Source organism: Bufo bufo, chromosome 7 (genome assembly GCF_905171765.1).
Source record: "Bufo bufo chromosome 7, aBufBuf1.1, whole genome shotgun sequence".
Lineage (NCBI taxonomy): Eukaryota > Metazoa > Chordata > Amphibia > Anura > Bufonidae > Bufo > Bufo bufo.
Genome location: NC_053395.1, coordinates 156,638,420 through 156,653,541, shown reverse-complemented (window position 1 = coordinate 156,653,541; position 15,122 = coordinate 156,638,420). Strand labels below are relative to the sequence as shown.

The 15,122-nt window shown below is 39.8% G+C and overlaps 1 protein-coding gene across 2 annotated transcripts in view; it reads right to left on the bottom strand.

Annotated features, from left to right (window-relative positions):
- Positions 1-15,122, bottom strand: part of UNC80 (unc-80 homolog, NALCN channel complex subunit) — a 198,232-nt gene that overhangs the window by 72,359 nt on the left and 110,751 nt on the right. For both annotated transcript variants that reach the window (XM_040441035.1, XM_040441034.1), the window contains 7 exons: positions 12,707-12,910; positions 11,812-11,909; positions 11,230-11,430; positions 8,799-8,906; positions 4,713-4,851; positions 999-1,180; positions 775-906 (listed from right to left, as the gene is read on the bottom strand). In XM_040441035.1, coding sequence (XP_040296969.1) covers positions 775-906; positions 999-1,180; positions 4,713-4,851; positions 8,799-8,906; positions 11,230-11,430; positions 11,812-11,909; positions 12,707-12,910 — 1,064 coding nt within the window. The remainder of the gene's footprint in view (positions 1-774; positions 907-998; positions 1,181-4,712; positions 4,852-8,798; positions 8,907-11,229; positions 11,431-11,811; positions 11,910-12,706; positions 12,911-15,122) is intronic.

Genomic DNA, 15,122 nt, shown 5'->3' with positions numbered 1-15,122 from the left:
CTTCTGTACCTCTCTTAAGATGGGTTTTGCCAGGTAATTTAGAGTATGTGATCAGTGCAGAAGGTAAGGGGGAAGGGGAGGAGAAGAGGCATTTTCTCTAAGATATATTACAAACAGTCTTGTCTGCATTTGACCTACTTATTTATGCAAAGCCTGTTTAAACAACATTACCTATTTAATTAACAGAGAAGGTATTGTGGCTGTTCTATAATGAACCAAGTATTCAAATGTGGTCCCTAGAGCATGCCTCAGGAACCATTAGGTGAAGAGAGTGTTTAATTCTTTCCATAAGCTTCCTACAGCCAATCCTTACACAGCTATCCTGCAGATATGGGATACATACATTGACATCTATGGCCATATCTCTTCTCAAGGAGGAATTGTGTAAGGGAAAGATAACAAATACTCTCTGCACATAGCAGTATAAGGAATTCTCTTTTGGTTACAACATTTCAGGGGAGTCTGTCAGTGGTTTTGACCATGCTAAATCGCTGGCAGGGACTGGGGAGTGCAGGACAAACTTACCTTTTGTGGCTTTATTGCCAGGAGTAGTGTGAATATTAACTTTTATTCTGTCAGGTTCTGCTCCTGCAAGTGCCCTGGAGCGGTACACACTACTTATGATAATCAAAACTCCATGACAGGTATGTCCACCCTGCTCTCCTCAGCCCCTATCTTGTGCACATCTTCCCTATTCGGTTGAACCATAGGTCCATAGAGATATTTAAGACTTTTAAGTGAAAAAAGAGCATAGAATTAAAGTGAACTACTTACAGACTGATCCTCACTAATCGGGTCTTGAACACTTCCACTGCTCTGGGGAACCCAAGGTGGATCAAACATTGGAACAGATGGCATACCCAAGATGGGAGAGGGTAATGTGAAGTTAATGCTGGGAGGAGGAATCTGTAACATTTACATTTTCAATTTCAGGATTGGTACAGGTGAAGTTTCTTAAAATTTACTATGCAACCTTCAGACAATCAGAGGTTTCAAACCTTATAAATCTGCTGTGCTCCTTCTTCCATTCTTGGCCAAACCTGATATCTGAACCTCCAGAGTGTGTGAAATTTCAGAATAGCATTCAGTCTCTGCCCTGTCTCTGGATGCGTGAACTCTGAAGTTAGCATTTCGGAGACTGCATCTGGTACCTTCACGGCACAAAGCAGGAACATGGCAGCTGCAAGAGTATTCATATCTTTATATCATGTACAGCCTGTACCAGAATTTTGTTTATCTAGATTTTCACTAAACATTGGATCTAACTGTAGTCCATGCATAATATGTGCAATGCTAAAAAAAAAATGAGTGTATTTGGTAAAAACTCATTTAAAGAAGCACTCCCGCAAATGTATTTTTTTTTACTTATAATGCAAAATCACCAGGAACATTCCAGCTTATTTGCATTTATACATTTAAATTAAGGATGAGTGAATGGATTTCAGAATTCGTTCCTAATTTCCTAAAATGTTCAGGTTGAAACTGAATTATTATTTTTTTTGTAATGAGAGAGCTTAATATGCTACACTTTGTTTCCCAACAATATATATATGCATTGTCTGGGGGTACTCTTTCTCGTTATTGAGAACACCTAGTATGCAGAGTATATGTGAGCTATATTGTAAGCCAAGCAATGCCCCTCTGGTTTCTAGGAAAGATATTCAGATTAGGCTACTTTCACACTGGCGTTTCTGGGTCCGCTTGTGAGATCCGTTTCAGGGCTCTCACAAGCGGCCCAAAACGGATCAGTTTAGTTTAGCCGAAATGCATTCTGAATGGATAAGGATCCGTTCAGAATGCATCAGTTTGGCTCCGTTCAGCCTCCATTCCGCTCTGGAGAGCGACACCAAAATGCTGCTTGCAGAGTTTTGATGTCCGCCTGACGATGCGGAGCCAAACGGATCCGTCCTGACTTACAATGTAAGTCAATGGGGACAGATCCTTTTTCACTGACACAATATGGTGCAATTGAAAACGAATCCGCCTCCCATTGACTTTCAGTGTAAGTCAAAACAGATCCGTTTGCTTGTTCATGGTAATGCAAACGGATCCGTTCAAGCGTTTGCATTATAGGTGCGGATCCGTCTGTGCAGATACCAGACGGATCCGCACCTAACGCAGGTGTGAAAGTAGCCTAAGCTTTTCTAAGCCTATCTGATGCCAGCAGATGTTAGACATGATAATATGCATATATTTTTCCCAGAAATCAAGAGGAGCTTTGTCTAGCCTACAATAGTCATTACCTATATTACCTGGTCTCCATATTGGAAATAGTACCCATCCAGAGGTCACCCCAAGGCCTTTCAGCTTAAAAAGCAGTTTCTATCTGTTTTTGCTCTGATAAAGGGCTTTTGTCCTGAAAAAGCTAGTTGCAGATGTGAGGCTGGCTTAGCCATTTTCCTAGTTTTGCTATATAAGCATGTTTAAAAGGCTGGAAGCCATCTCTGCTAATCAGCTGTATGAAGATGCAGTGACCAGGTATAATTACAGCTCATTTCTATTCACCTAAGCATAGGTCATTGGTATAGCAAAAGCAGACAACCCCTTTTAGAGAGACTCCCATGTTAATATTCAACTAAAAGTGAGACAAGAGGACTAGAACATCCCACCAAGCTTACACACCTCTCAATGAAACATGCAAGCTAGTTCTCTTTCTAGAAGGAGAAGACAACCAGAATATCTTGAGAGAAACTTGCTTTGCTTGGTTGCCTGGCCTCGTGGGGTACTCTTCATCATTAGGCAGACCAAAAAAATATGCATGAGTATGCCAGGTGACACTACTGTTGGTTTCTAGGATAAGTATATTTAAATTTGCCTTTACTAATTTTTGCAGCATTAGATAGGATATCTTTTCCTTTTTGTTTAGCAAGCTAATTTGTATACCTTTCTGAAACTGGGAAAGATATTCAAGTTAGGTTTTCTTCCAAAACACTGAAGAATGTAATCCTTTTTCATACCAGCCAAATTAAAATCTGCAAATCTGCATATACTCTTCCTAGAACCCAAGAGTAGTGTTGCCTGGCATGCAATACTCATGCATATCTTTTGTCTCCCTAATAATAAAGAGCACCCCGAAATATACCCTACAAGATCAGTCAACCAAGCAAGGCAAGTTTCTCTTGAGATGTTTTGGTTCTCTTCTCCTTCTAGACAAAGAACTAGCTTGCATGTTTCAGTGAGAGAGGTTGGTTCTTGGTTCTAGTTCTCTTGTTTCACTTTCAGTTGAATGTTACTTTGGGGGCGTTTCTCTGGTTCATCTGAAATTAATCTTGAAATGGAATTGCTTATTCTTAAAGAGGTTGTCTACTTTTTTTATACTGATTACCTATCCTCAGGTGAATAGAGAACCACCCCATTGAAGTGAATTGCGACAGCAGAGCTTCTAAACAGTGAGGAGAACACAGCACTTGTTTGAGTGCTGCATTATCTTTACACAGCTGATGCCTTCAAGCTTTTTAAACATGCTTATGTAGCAAAACTAGGAGAATAGCTAAGCTAGCCTCACCTCAACTGACTTTTTCAAGTCAAAAGCGCTTTATCAAATAGAAACTGGTTTTCAAGTAGCAAGGCCTTGGAGGGACCTCTGGGTTGGTCCTATTTCTATTATGGAGAGCAGTTAATATACATGATTACTATTGTAGACTAGACAACACTTCTCTTGGTTTCTGGGAAAAATATCTGCTGGCATCAGATATGCTTAGGAAACCTAATTTGAATATTTTTCCTAGAAACCCATTGCCTGGCACACACATACTCTGCATATTAGGCATTCTCCATAAAGAGAGTACCCTCAAGGACAACACATATATATTGTTGAGAAACTCACAGTAGCATACTGGCCTCTCTCTCTCCTCTATCTTGTTGTTATGAGTAGAATTGATTTGTGTCCAAAATGAATAAAAAAATAAAAAAAAGGCAAACCTGAAACAAATCTTGAAAGGTTTGTTCATCTCTAATTTAAATACTTTCATTATGGACACATGGGTCATGTGATCCCCTCTGATCACCAATCCAGAGCTTACCCTAGAGAGGATGTCAGTCTTCCCTGTGTGACTGACCACCTGTGAAGTGCAGAATTACATCAGCATCTATGAAATCCCTCCAAGCCTATCTCAAACACCTCCTCTTCCCACCCATTTTAACCCTTCTTGTTACTCTATATGTCACCCCATAAACAGAGTGCTGCTGAAATTATAATAATAGTTTATGACTTATCTAACAGATCAGAAGACCAGTGCCCGCTAATACTGTCTTTGAATACTGGATACAGAATCTCTTATGTATTCCTATGAGATGCAGCTTCACTTCTCCTGGTTATAAGAGCTGATAGAGAGAAACCCATCAAAAGTAAGGGAAGAAGAGACAATCTGAAGCTGCATCACCTAACAGACTCTGCCATGCAAGTTAGGGGACAGAAGTCAGAGTAGAGCCAGTGCAGTGCGATGAGAACCCCTCCTCTGCCATGCCAGAGGGATAATTTGAAGTACAGGCTGCATCAGGAGAACCATATGAGAGGGGTAGAACGAACCAAGATGGCAGACAACTTATAAATGACACGCCATCTAAAATATATATAAACAAGGCATGCACAAGAACACATAGATTATTCTTTAAGAAAAGCCTATGTTGCACTATATAGGCAAAAATGCTGGAGTGCTTCTTTAAGATAATATGTCTACACTTAGATATATTTCTCATAGAAGAAATATTACCTGCAGCTCCTGCCATGTGCTCATCCACACTCAATAGGAGCTCCCATGCAGCTGGCTGTATGTCCCCATACATTTCCTCTGTCAGTATAGGGGCTGCCTTGATCAACAAAGACAGAGGAGCAGGAGACAAGCTCATAACCTAGAATATACAAAACGTTTACATGAGTATAAAAAAGAACCAAACACCAGATGCAATATAATGAATGAATATATACAGTTAAAGGGATTTTCCATCACACACATATTGTAGCGAAACTGATGTGACACAAGTAACCTGTCCAGTAGTAAGCTGCTTGCCCACTGCCATACATTGAGCTAGTTACCCAGTTCAACAAGAGCTGGCAAACTTACCCTACAACACCCCTATCACTACAGGGCCCTGCCTCCAGTGGAATAGTCACCATGATAAGAGTGATACCACTATCAACAAACTAACTAGCTAACCCTGACAGGTCCTTCTAGATGTTTGGGATCTTATTTTGTGTTCACCAGGTATCTTTTGTCAGGTGGAGTGGGCAAGATGAGTCGTTTTATTAGCCGGGGTCAGAAACAGAGCCATCAAACGGCAAAGCCAAAAGAGTGCAATGTCAGAAACAAGCCGAGTCAAAATGGTACAGAGATGCAAAGCAGCAGAATGGTCACTAAAGAATCCTGGGTCAAATAGAGTAGCAAGCGAGGAGAAGGCAAAGAGAAGTCCGGTAAACAAGTCAGGTCAAATACACAAGAAAGCGATGGTGAAAAGCAGTCCCAGAGCAGGATTTATATAGTGCAAACATCTCAGTGATTGGTTCCCCAGCCAAGCCTCCTTCCTTCCTACCTGTTTGCCTGACTTCTGGAGCATAGACTGCTACACATATATGACATATTGACTGTTTACATATCTTCCCTATACTGTTAGTGGGAGCTATGATTTGTCTGGTTAATTTACTTCCTGCTGCTTAAACAGAGTAGTGCGCTTTTACAAATGTGAGTCTGATTAAAGACCTGTTTAATTTTGAGAAACTATATTGTCCTTCCTTCAATTATCCCATGCATGATTTTTACTTTGTATTGATCACTTCTTTTGGACCGCATATTGTAAGGCCTGTGAAAGGAGACTGGGCAAACATCTTTACTTGACAGTCAAAATGCTTCTATTTATCTCATTGCTAAAAGGGCCCGTAAAGAATCCTTAAAATTGTCTCTAGTTGGTATAGGCTTCCAATGCTCCTAAACTACATTTGGTGGAACATCACCTTCTACAGGGAGTTCTGAGAACAGACAAGTGAGTGTGCATGCTGGGAGTTGTAGTTTCACCACAGCTGGAGTGCTGGAGGTTGCTGACCTCTGTATCAGGGTCTGTTCATACGTTTTTGGATTTGGCAAGGATTTGAATTCCTCATTAAATCTGCTAACATTCTACATCCAGGTAAAAAAACACATGTGGACAAATATGATCCGAGAGAAGAATGTGAATATTTATTCTTATGGCAGCCAATGGAAAAGCTGTGGATCAGCCCCTCTGACTAGGGCCCATGAGCCTGCGTGAACATCTGAAATGTGTGAACAGACCTTTTACAAATACTTGTTAGAGGCCCGCCTCCACTTTTCTCCATTATTTTTTTTTACTGTGAGGCAATCTGTTCCTTGGTCCAGCAATGTCCAAACTATCCACCTAGGCACCTAGTTGTTGGACCTCTAGATGGACCCATAATGTACTTTTTGTATGACAGGACTATCAGGTGTCCACATACAGTACTATTGGCCATGTGGTGTATCTAACAGCTGGATGATGCCTTGTTTTTCTGGATTCTGATATAGAATCATTATGAAACACTTTGAAAGGGTAAAATGTGAAACGGATTGGTGCTCAGGAATAAAAAAAGACAACTCTGCTGCCCCTACTATGGTAGTAAAGCACAGTCTCTTCATTTTACTATGTTTCCGTATTTCTTAGGGCTCTTTCACACTTGCGTTCTTTTCTTCCGGCATAGAGTTCCGTCGTCGGGGCTCTATGCCGGAAGAATCCTGATCAGTTTTATCCTAATGCATTCTGAATGGAGTGAAATCCGTTCAGGATGCATCAGGATGTCTTCAGTTCCGGACCGGAACGTTTTTTGACCAGAGAAAATACCGCAGCATGCTGCGCTTTTTGCTCCGGTCAAAAATCCTGAACACTTGCAGCAAGGCCGGATCCGGAATTAATGCCCATTGAAAGGCATTGATCCGGATCCGGCCTTAAGCTAAACGTCGTTTCGGCGCATTGCCGGATCCGACGTTTAGCTTTTTCAGAGTGGTTACCATGGCTGCCAAGACGCTAAAGTCCTGGCAGCCATGGTAAAGTGTAGTGGGGAGCGGGGGAGCAGTATACTTACCGTCCGTGCGGCACCCCGGGCACTCCAGGGTGACGTCAGGGTGCCCCACGTGCATGGATGACGTGTCGCATGGATCACGTCATCCATGCGCATGGGGCGCTCTGACGTCATTCTGGAGCGCCCTGGGAGCCGCACGGACTGTAAGTATACCGCTCCCCCGCTCCCCACTACTACTATGGCAGCCAGGACTTTAATAGCGTCCTGGCTGCCATAGTAACACTGAACGCATTTTGAAGACGGATCCGTCTTCAAATGCTTTCAGTTCACTTGCGTTTTTCCGGATCTGGCGTGTAATTCCGGCAAATGGAGTACACGCCGGATCCGGACAACGCAAGTGTGAAAGAGCCCTAAGTCATCCTCCTGAGCAGGGAAACTCTGCTGAAAACTGGCATTTACTGTTGTGAATATTGGTGAGTGATTCCCCTTGTCCGTTTATTACTAACAACTAGTGATGAGCGGTAGGGGTCATATTCGAGTTCGCGATATTTCTCAAATATTTTGTAGAATATTCGGCGAATATTCGTGAATTCAAACATTCGTTATATTCTACGATTTTGTACTCGAAAAATCGACAAGGTAATGATTGCGTAATATGCAAATTTTTGTAATGCAAATTTTCTATCGCAAATTTTTCAATTGCAGAGCAAAAACATGATTCCTCCCTGCTTCTTGCTTGTGGGCCAATGAGTCACAGCACTATATCGAAAATATTAGTTTTTTCGAATATTCGTAATATTCTAAAACAAGAATATATAGCAATACGGCGAATATTTGAAAAAAACGAATGTAGAGCAATTTAGCTAATATTGTGCCATAATCATTTTTTTTAATAGTTGTAATTTTTTTCCAATCTGAACTTCAGATGAGAAAAAAATTACAACTATTAGGCAAAGAAGATTATAGCACTATATTAGCCAAATTGCTCTATATTTGTTTTTTTCGAATATTCGCTATATTGTAATATATTCTTGTTTTAGAATATTACGAATATTCGAAAAACGAATATATTCGATATAGTGCTATATATTCATTTTTTAGAACATTCATCATTTTTCCCATTTAAAGTCACGATTCCTCCCTGCTTCTTGCTTGTGGGCCAATGAGTCATAGCACTATATCGAAAATATTAGTTTTTTTGAATATTCGTAATATTCTAAAACAAGAATATATAGCAATACAGCGAATATTTGAAAAAAACGAATGTAGAGCAATTTAGCTAATATAGTGCCATAATCATTTTTTTTAATAGTTGTAATTTTTTTCCAATCTGAACTTCAGATGAGAAAAAAATTACAACTATTAGGCAAAGAAGATTATAGCACTATATTAGCTAAATTGCTCTATATTCGTTTTTTTTGAATATTCGCTATATTGCAATATATTCTTGTTTTAGAATATTACGAATATTCGAAAAACGAATATATTCGATATAGTGCTATATATTCGTTTTTTAGAACATTCATCATTTTTCCCATTTAAAGTCACGATTCCTCCCTGCTTCTTGCTTGTGGGCCAATGAGTCATTGGCCTACAAGCAAGAAGCAGGGAAGAATCATGTGTTTACTCGGCAATTGAAAAATTTGCAATAAAAAAATCTTGAATATTCGAAATTATGAATGTATATCACTATATTCTAAATATTCGCGAATTTTCGAAGTACCTATATTCGCGATAAAAATTCACAATTCGAATATGTATACAGAATATACTTATATAAAAAATTAGATTGTACCTGGTGCCTTATATACTTCAGCATCCCACTGTCCTTCTTGCCCTCCAAGTTTGCTTCTGTGACCCTCTTCTTCAAAGACGGAGTTCGGAGGCAAGATTTATCTGAGCACTGTGTAAATGAAGCACACGGGTACTTGTCCATAATATCCAATAATTACATTATAATTTCTGTAACTTCAAAAATTTTACATTTTCTAGATAGATTTACCAACATTCTCATCTTCCACTGCAAAGCAGCTCACACTTACGGTATATACAATTTTCCATTTGAAAAAGACTTGATTCTATTTACCTACTGAAGCCTACTGTGTATCTTAGCCTGGAATGCAACTGAAAATGCTCATATGATGGAGTAAGATGGTACAATGCACATACTATAATGACATTTACCCTAGCTATAAGGATTGCAGGGGTAGCGGTTGGTCCTATCATCCCCTGATGTTACATAGAATAACAGTAGCCCTATAGGCATGTGGCGTAGAGGTACAATAGCATATCATTCGTTTTTCACGTTAATGAAGTCTTGCCATTCCGAGCTATATCACTATGTACTGTACATTTCTATTTAATGTGATGTAATTACATTCTGAGGAAAGCATAGTGGATTCCGGTGAGTAACTGACCCAGGGTAAAGATTTTGCTCTGGGTCCAAGATGATTAAAGGGGTTCTCTGGTCTCACCAGCAACCTGTCCTAAAATGTGAGCAGGACCAACACTTGCATAGCTGCCTAGAGGGGTGAGAGGACGGGGCCTCACTACACACTACAATAATAATAATATGCCTCCATGGCTGAGCAGCCTGACAGGAACGCTCACCAATGTGTAGTATAGAACATAGTGGGTAGTGAGGTCCCCTCATCCCCCTAGGCAGATCTGCAAGTGTAGGTAACCTGTTCTGTTCACATTCTAGGACAGGTTGCTGGTGACCATCTTAAATCATTCAGAATCACTTAAAACAACACCAAATATTAACTATGCCCTCTCTGAGGGTGGCATCGTTTAGTGATAGACCTGCTGTTTCAGTGAATTGTCACGTATGTGCATTTGTATAGTAGTTTTACAGAATTTCCTTGTTAAACTGTGACATGCAGCAAGAAGTCTGATGATAAGTGGGCTTCCTATCCCTCCAACCGCTGATTGACAGCTTTCTCCCTATTGCTGTACATAGTCCAATGCAAAGATTGCAACAGAACACAACAGCTGAAGATAAGTGAAAAAAAAAAATTACATGCAACATTTTAGAAAACACTAAGGGGGTCATTTATGAAGCTAAAATACCCCTTTATTAGGCATATTTCAGGTGCAGATCCCGACTTTTCCCCGCTCAAACCAGGTCTAAAATATTGGGCAGGGCATGGCCGAGGAAAGGGATGGGCTGGCAGGCCCGTCTCATTTGCCATTTTCTACACCTGTTTCAGGCATAGAAAAACGTCTAAATGCAAGACAACAAGGAGGCTGTATTACATTTGGAAGTGGCAGTGGATCCGCCGAAGTTATGAAGAGGCCGGCGCCTCTACATAACTTCAGTGGATCCACCTCCAGGTACAGGGGTTATAAAGACCAGCGTCTAAAACTCCGGTCTTAATAAATGACCCCCTTAGCCTTTTTAAAGCCATTATTGCTGGGCCTAGAAAGAAACCTGTTAATCATCAAAGTGAGGATGGGGGGAGCCTGTATGTCATGCATACATCAGACCTGAGGACAGCATAAGGAAACGGACAAGTTTTCTTTAACCCCTCGACGACCCTTAACGTACTAGTACGTCATGGCCACAAGTGACTTAATGACCTATGACGTACTAGTAGGTCATGCTGATTTGGCGGGCACCGGAGCTGTGCTAACCCAAAAATGTAGTTATTGGGATTCTTACTGGTGACTGTATTTGTGAGTTATCCACTCCCTTCTGGCCCTCAACTGTGTCATGTGACCAAAACTCTGACTCCCCAGCTGACACAGTGTGCTATGTGTGGACAGGAAGTCAGATTCTCTATTTATTCCTATGAGACTGCCACCAAGGCCGCCATAGGAATGAATAGAGAAACTGACACTCTGTCCACACATAAGATGTCGATCACATAACATACAGTAGGTGAGGACAAGAAGGGAGTAGATAACTGACATATACAGACAGTGTCTTTGCTACAATTTACATCATGTGCCTTTCTAATGGGCCAGAGAATGACATTTGTTTGGGAGTGCTCCAAAATACTATCGAGGACCCACAGAGTTGTAAAATCTGTTGATGACATCCTTGGACCTAAAAGTTTGTGCAGCACTCTGCAGCAAATGTAGTTCGTCTTGGGGTTTTGTCATGAGAAAAAAACACACAAAAACATATTCAAATATTTAACCACACTTTACATGCTGTGTTATCTGACAAATAAATGTACTCTAATGCTAAAATGGCACTTTAATACATAGAATAAACAAACCTCTTTAATTTTTTTGCCTCTAAGCCCGGAGCCAATACCCAAGTTGTCCTCCTTGAGTGAATCCACAGTATCTCCATAGAGCAATTTAATGGCTCTTACCAACCGAGCACATGAACGGCTGTGGTGTAAATAGCAGTGTGGGTGGCAGTAATCCACATGGGTGCAAATGAAGCTTTGTTGGTTGCACAGTAGGATCATAACCTGGTAATATTAAATAATTAGTAAATTAATACAATTTTTCTTAAATGTCTTCTGCACGTTCCTCTCTAATCTGTATTTTTCTTTGGACAATTTCACCTATACTGGTTGCGAACCAGGAGCAGTAATAGCAACTACCACGAGTCTGAAAGATGCCTACATAGGGTCAGGAACATTAATTTTCGTGAGGAAGAAGCCTAGTTTTGGCTTTTTGCTTTACACCCATTACAGAAGAGTCAAGATGTTGGGACCTACAAAGAACTAGAAAGCCTGGAAATTCCAAGAGGGTATTCTTGAGAAGTCATATTTCTCTTACGCATTCAAGTACCTAATGTAGACTTTTTTCTAAACCTTATAAATACTTGTTATAGACACGTTACTTACATGCAGCCAAGACATATTACGGTGGTAGCTTTCTTCTGTGCCAATGTTGCTTCCATCGGGCTCTATACTGGGCTCACTAGCGCTCCAAGGACTCCCTTCTTCTCAAAAACAAACATTGAACAAGCCATAAGCCATCAACAACCAAAATAAACCATAAGTCTTTCAGTGTTTACCTAAAGGCCCAGCCATGCACAGATGGTCTCACGACAGAGCGACACAACACATCAACCCAACTCCCACCCCCTCTGCTCACTAGCTCGGGTGGCAAAGACAAGCACATCTATTGGCACATGTCCCCTTTATTCAGGGGGATGGGACAAAAAAAAAATGGAGAACGAATTCCCTGCATCTCAAAGATGCTGCAAACCATACAATTGATCTGCAATAATCTATGCTGAAGAGTTGTCCTATGTTCTAAAAAAGTGTGAAGACTTAGGAGAAAATCATGTAAAATTGTACATATTTGTATATTACTGTGTATGATTTGGATGTAGAGACTGTCTCCATTTAGTTGTGCTGTCTATGTGGTGCTACAAGGATGCTAATAAAAATCTTAATCTTGATATTTTCTTAAGTATAAAAAAATATACATTTGTTGTCTTTAAGGGCACCTCTCACCCTTTAAACCTGTCTTCAGCCTATAGATTTAGGAGTGATGCTGAAAATGTAGGACAGTGTGTTGGTCTATGGGTCTGATTATTTTTCTTGTTCTTCAATTATTACAAAAAGGGAAATTAATACAATTATCATAAATTATGATAAGTTTGTTTCCTCTTAAAACCAAGTAACCCCTCAGTAAGGATGGCTTATGTCTTGACTGGATCTTAGCAGAGGTATTTGTGTCCCCTCTGCCACTCTGCCATGTCTCCCCTTAAATTTTTTTTGTCTGAGTTACCTATGTCAGTAACAGTGTCCCTGCTTTGTGACAGCTGGATGTCCTCATTCTCGGACCCCGAGTCCTGTCGTGTTAGTTTGGTGCTCTTTAGGCTGCCGGCCCGGCGAATGCTGGACAGGGAGCCCCCTTTCTTCACCCGGAAACTGCGGGTTCCTTTAATCTGGAGCAGGCGGGAGCCTCCTATCCTGATCTTCCTGCTGGGAACTGCATTGAAAGAACACAAGAGGAATTTTTTCCCTCTTCTCTGAATGTTTTAATACATCTTTTTAGATTTTTGTATTTTGTGCACACATCTATAATTTATAATTTCTTCACTCGATTATTAGGTAAAAATTAATTGGATGGAGCAAAGAAAGTTTTGCAAAGTAATAACCACAATGTCTTTAGAAGAGAAAAAGATTATGACCAGACAGACTTTGAAGTACAGACATGTACCAAAATGAGTAAAATTGTGTTTTTGACAAAAAATATTATATAATTTGCTTCTTTGATAAGAACTGTATATATATGTGTTATTGAAAAGTATGAAAACACTGAGCACTGACATCTTGACTGGAAATATATGGATTTCTCTAAAAATGAGAGTTTCTCTCCACATGGGATGGATAATATGTAAGGTACCCCCACTGGGTAGAATAGCCTGATCAATGTCACAATCCTATCTGGTAAAAAAGGGGGGGAGCTGAAAGATTCCAAAATAGATCCATCATATCCAGTATGTGAAAATGCAAGGTGCCAGTGTGAACTGAGCATAGCAAATTTTTTTTACTGTATTGGCTATTTATAAAAGTTTATAAAACCATTCATAAAAGTGCAGTTCTATAATGAAAAATACTATATGCACTTGCAAAAGAGGCTGTAATGGGCACTGTGTAAAAAGTAGAGGTCTTGCTTATAGGCCCCCACACACATTAAAGGGAACCTGTCATGTTGAACTTATTGTCTAAGCTGCAGTCAGCAGATTATAGAGCAGGAGGAGCTGAGCAGATTTAAAGATATTTTTATGGGAAAAGATTCAGTAAAACTTATAATTTATTCATTTTAATTCCTGCTCATTCTGGGCTTTGAAGTCCAGGAGGCGGTCCTATCAGTGACTGACAGTCTTCCCTCTATGACTGTGTATATATAGAGATAGCTGTCAATCACTGATAGGACCGCCTCCTTGACTTTTAAAAATAAAAAATTTGAAATTTAAATAAATGCAATACAAGTTATACTGAATCTTTTAGTATAAAACTATACATCAATCTGCTCTGCTCGTCCTGCTCTATAACATGCTAGACAAGTCACTTCCTCTACACAGGCAAAGCAACATTACCATACATGGGTTGGAGAAAAGGCCCTAATGCCACTGCTCTCTTGTACAAAGGATGGAAAAACCTATGCAGATTAATGCCAGTCCTGAAACAATAGATGTTGTAGTGTATACTAGAACTATTATAATTTTTTGTATTGTAGCCTTCCGTTTTTATGTATGTCCTTGGATGTTGGGAATACCTAGAAAGGGGCGACAAAAGTCCTTAAATTTATAATTGTCCGTCCAACAGCCATCAAGCTCAACTTTAGGAATCAAGGATGGATTTGGAAACTCCTGCCTTGGGCACCAAGAAATCTTGCCCCAACCCTGTGTGTAGTGTTTTTAATTCAGGTATGTTTTTTGAGGGTCCGTGTAAAAAAAATGAACATGCCAACTTAAAGTTAATCTAAGTGATCATAATTTTTTTGCAATATATGCCTTTTTTTATATATTGGCTTTAAAACAATTCACACATAGGTTTAACTTTATATTCAAAATATTAGATTTATATAATATAAGCTCATATGTATATGTTAACAGATAATTGAACTTACATTTTCAATAAATTTTTAGAAGAACACATGGGCATAAAAAGGTTTGTTGTATAATTCTGTAGGTCTGCATCAGATAAAGCATTTGAATTGGTTCTCCTTCTTTATAAATTATACACGCACATGTACAGTATATCACATTGCTGTTTATACCATTATTATCCTTCCACCAAACTCAGTTTCTAACATTATAAGTCCTCATGCACACGACCGTATGGCTTTTTCAGTATTTTGCGGTCCGCAAAAAAACGTATCCGCCAAAGTTACGGATGGCGTCCGTGTGCATTTAGTTTTTTGAGGAACGGAACAGTTGGCCCCTGATAGAACAGTACTATCTTAGTCCGTTATGCGGACAATAATAGCACATGTTCTATCTTTGAATGGAACTGAAAAACGGCATACGGAGTGCCTTCAGTTTTTTTTGCGGATCCATTGAAATGAATGGTTCCGTATACGGACCGTATACGGAGCGCAAAAAACGTTCATGTGTATGAGGCCTAAAAGGAAAATCAATTGTAAAAAAAAAAAAAGGTGAGAGCAAGTAACCATGATGGTTTGGCGGCTGTTT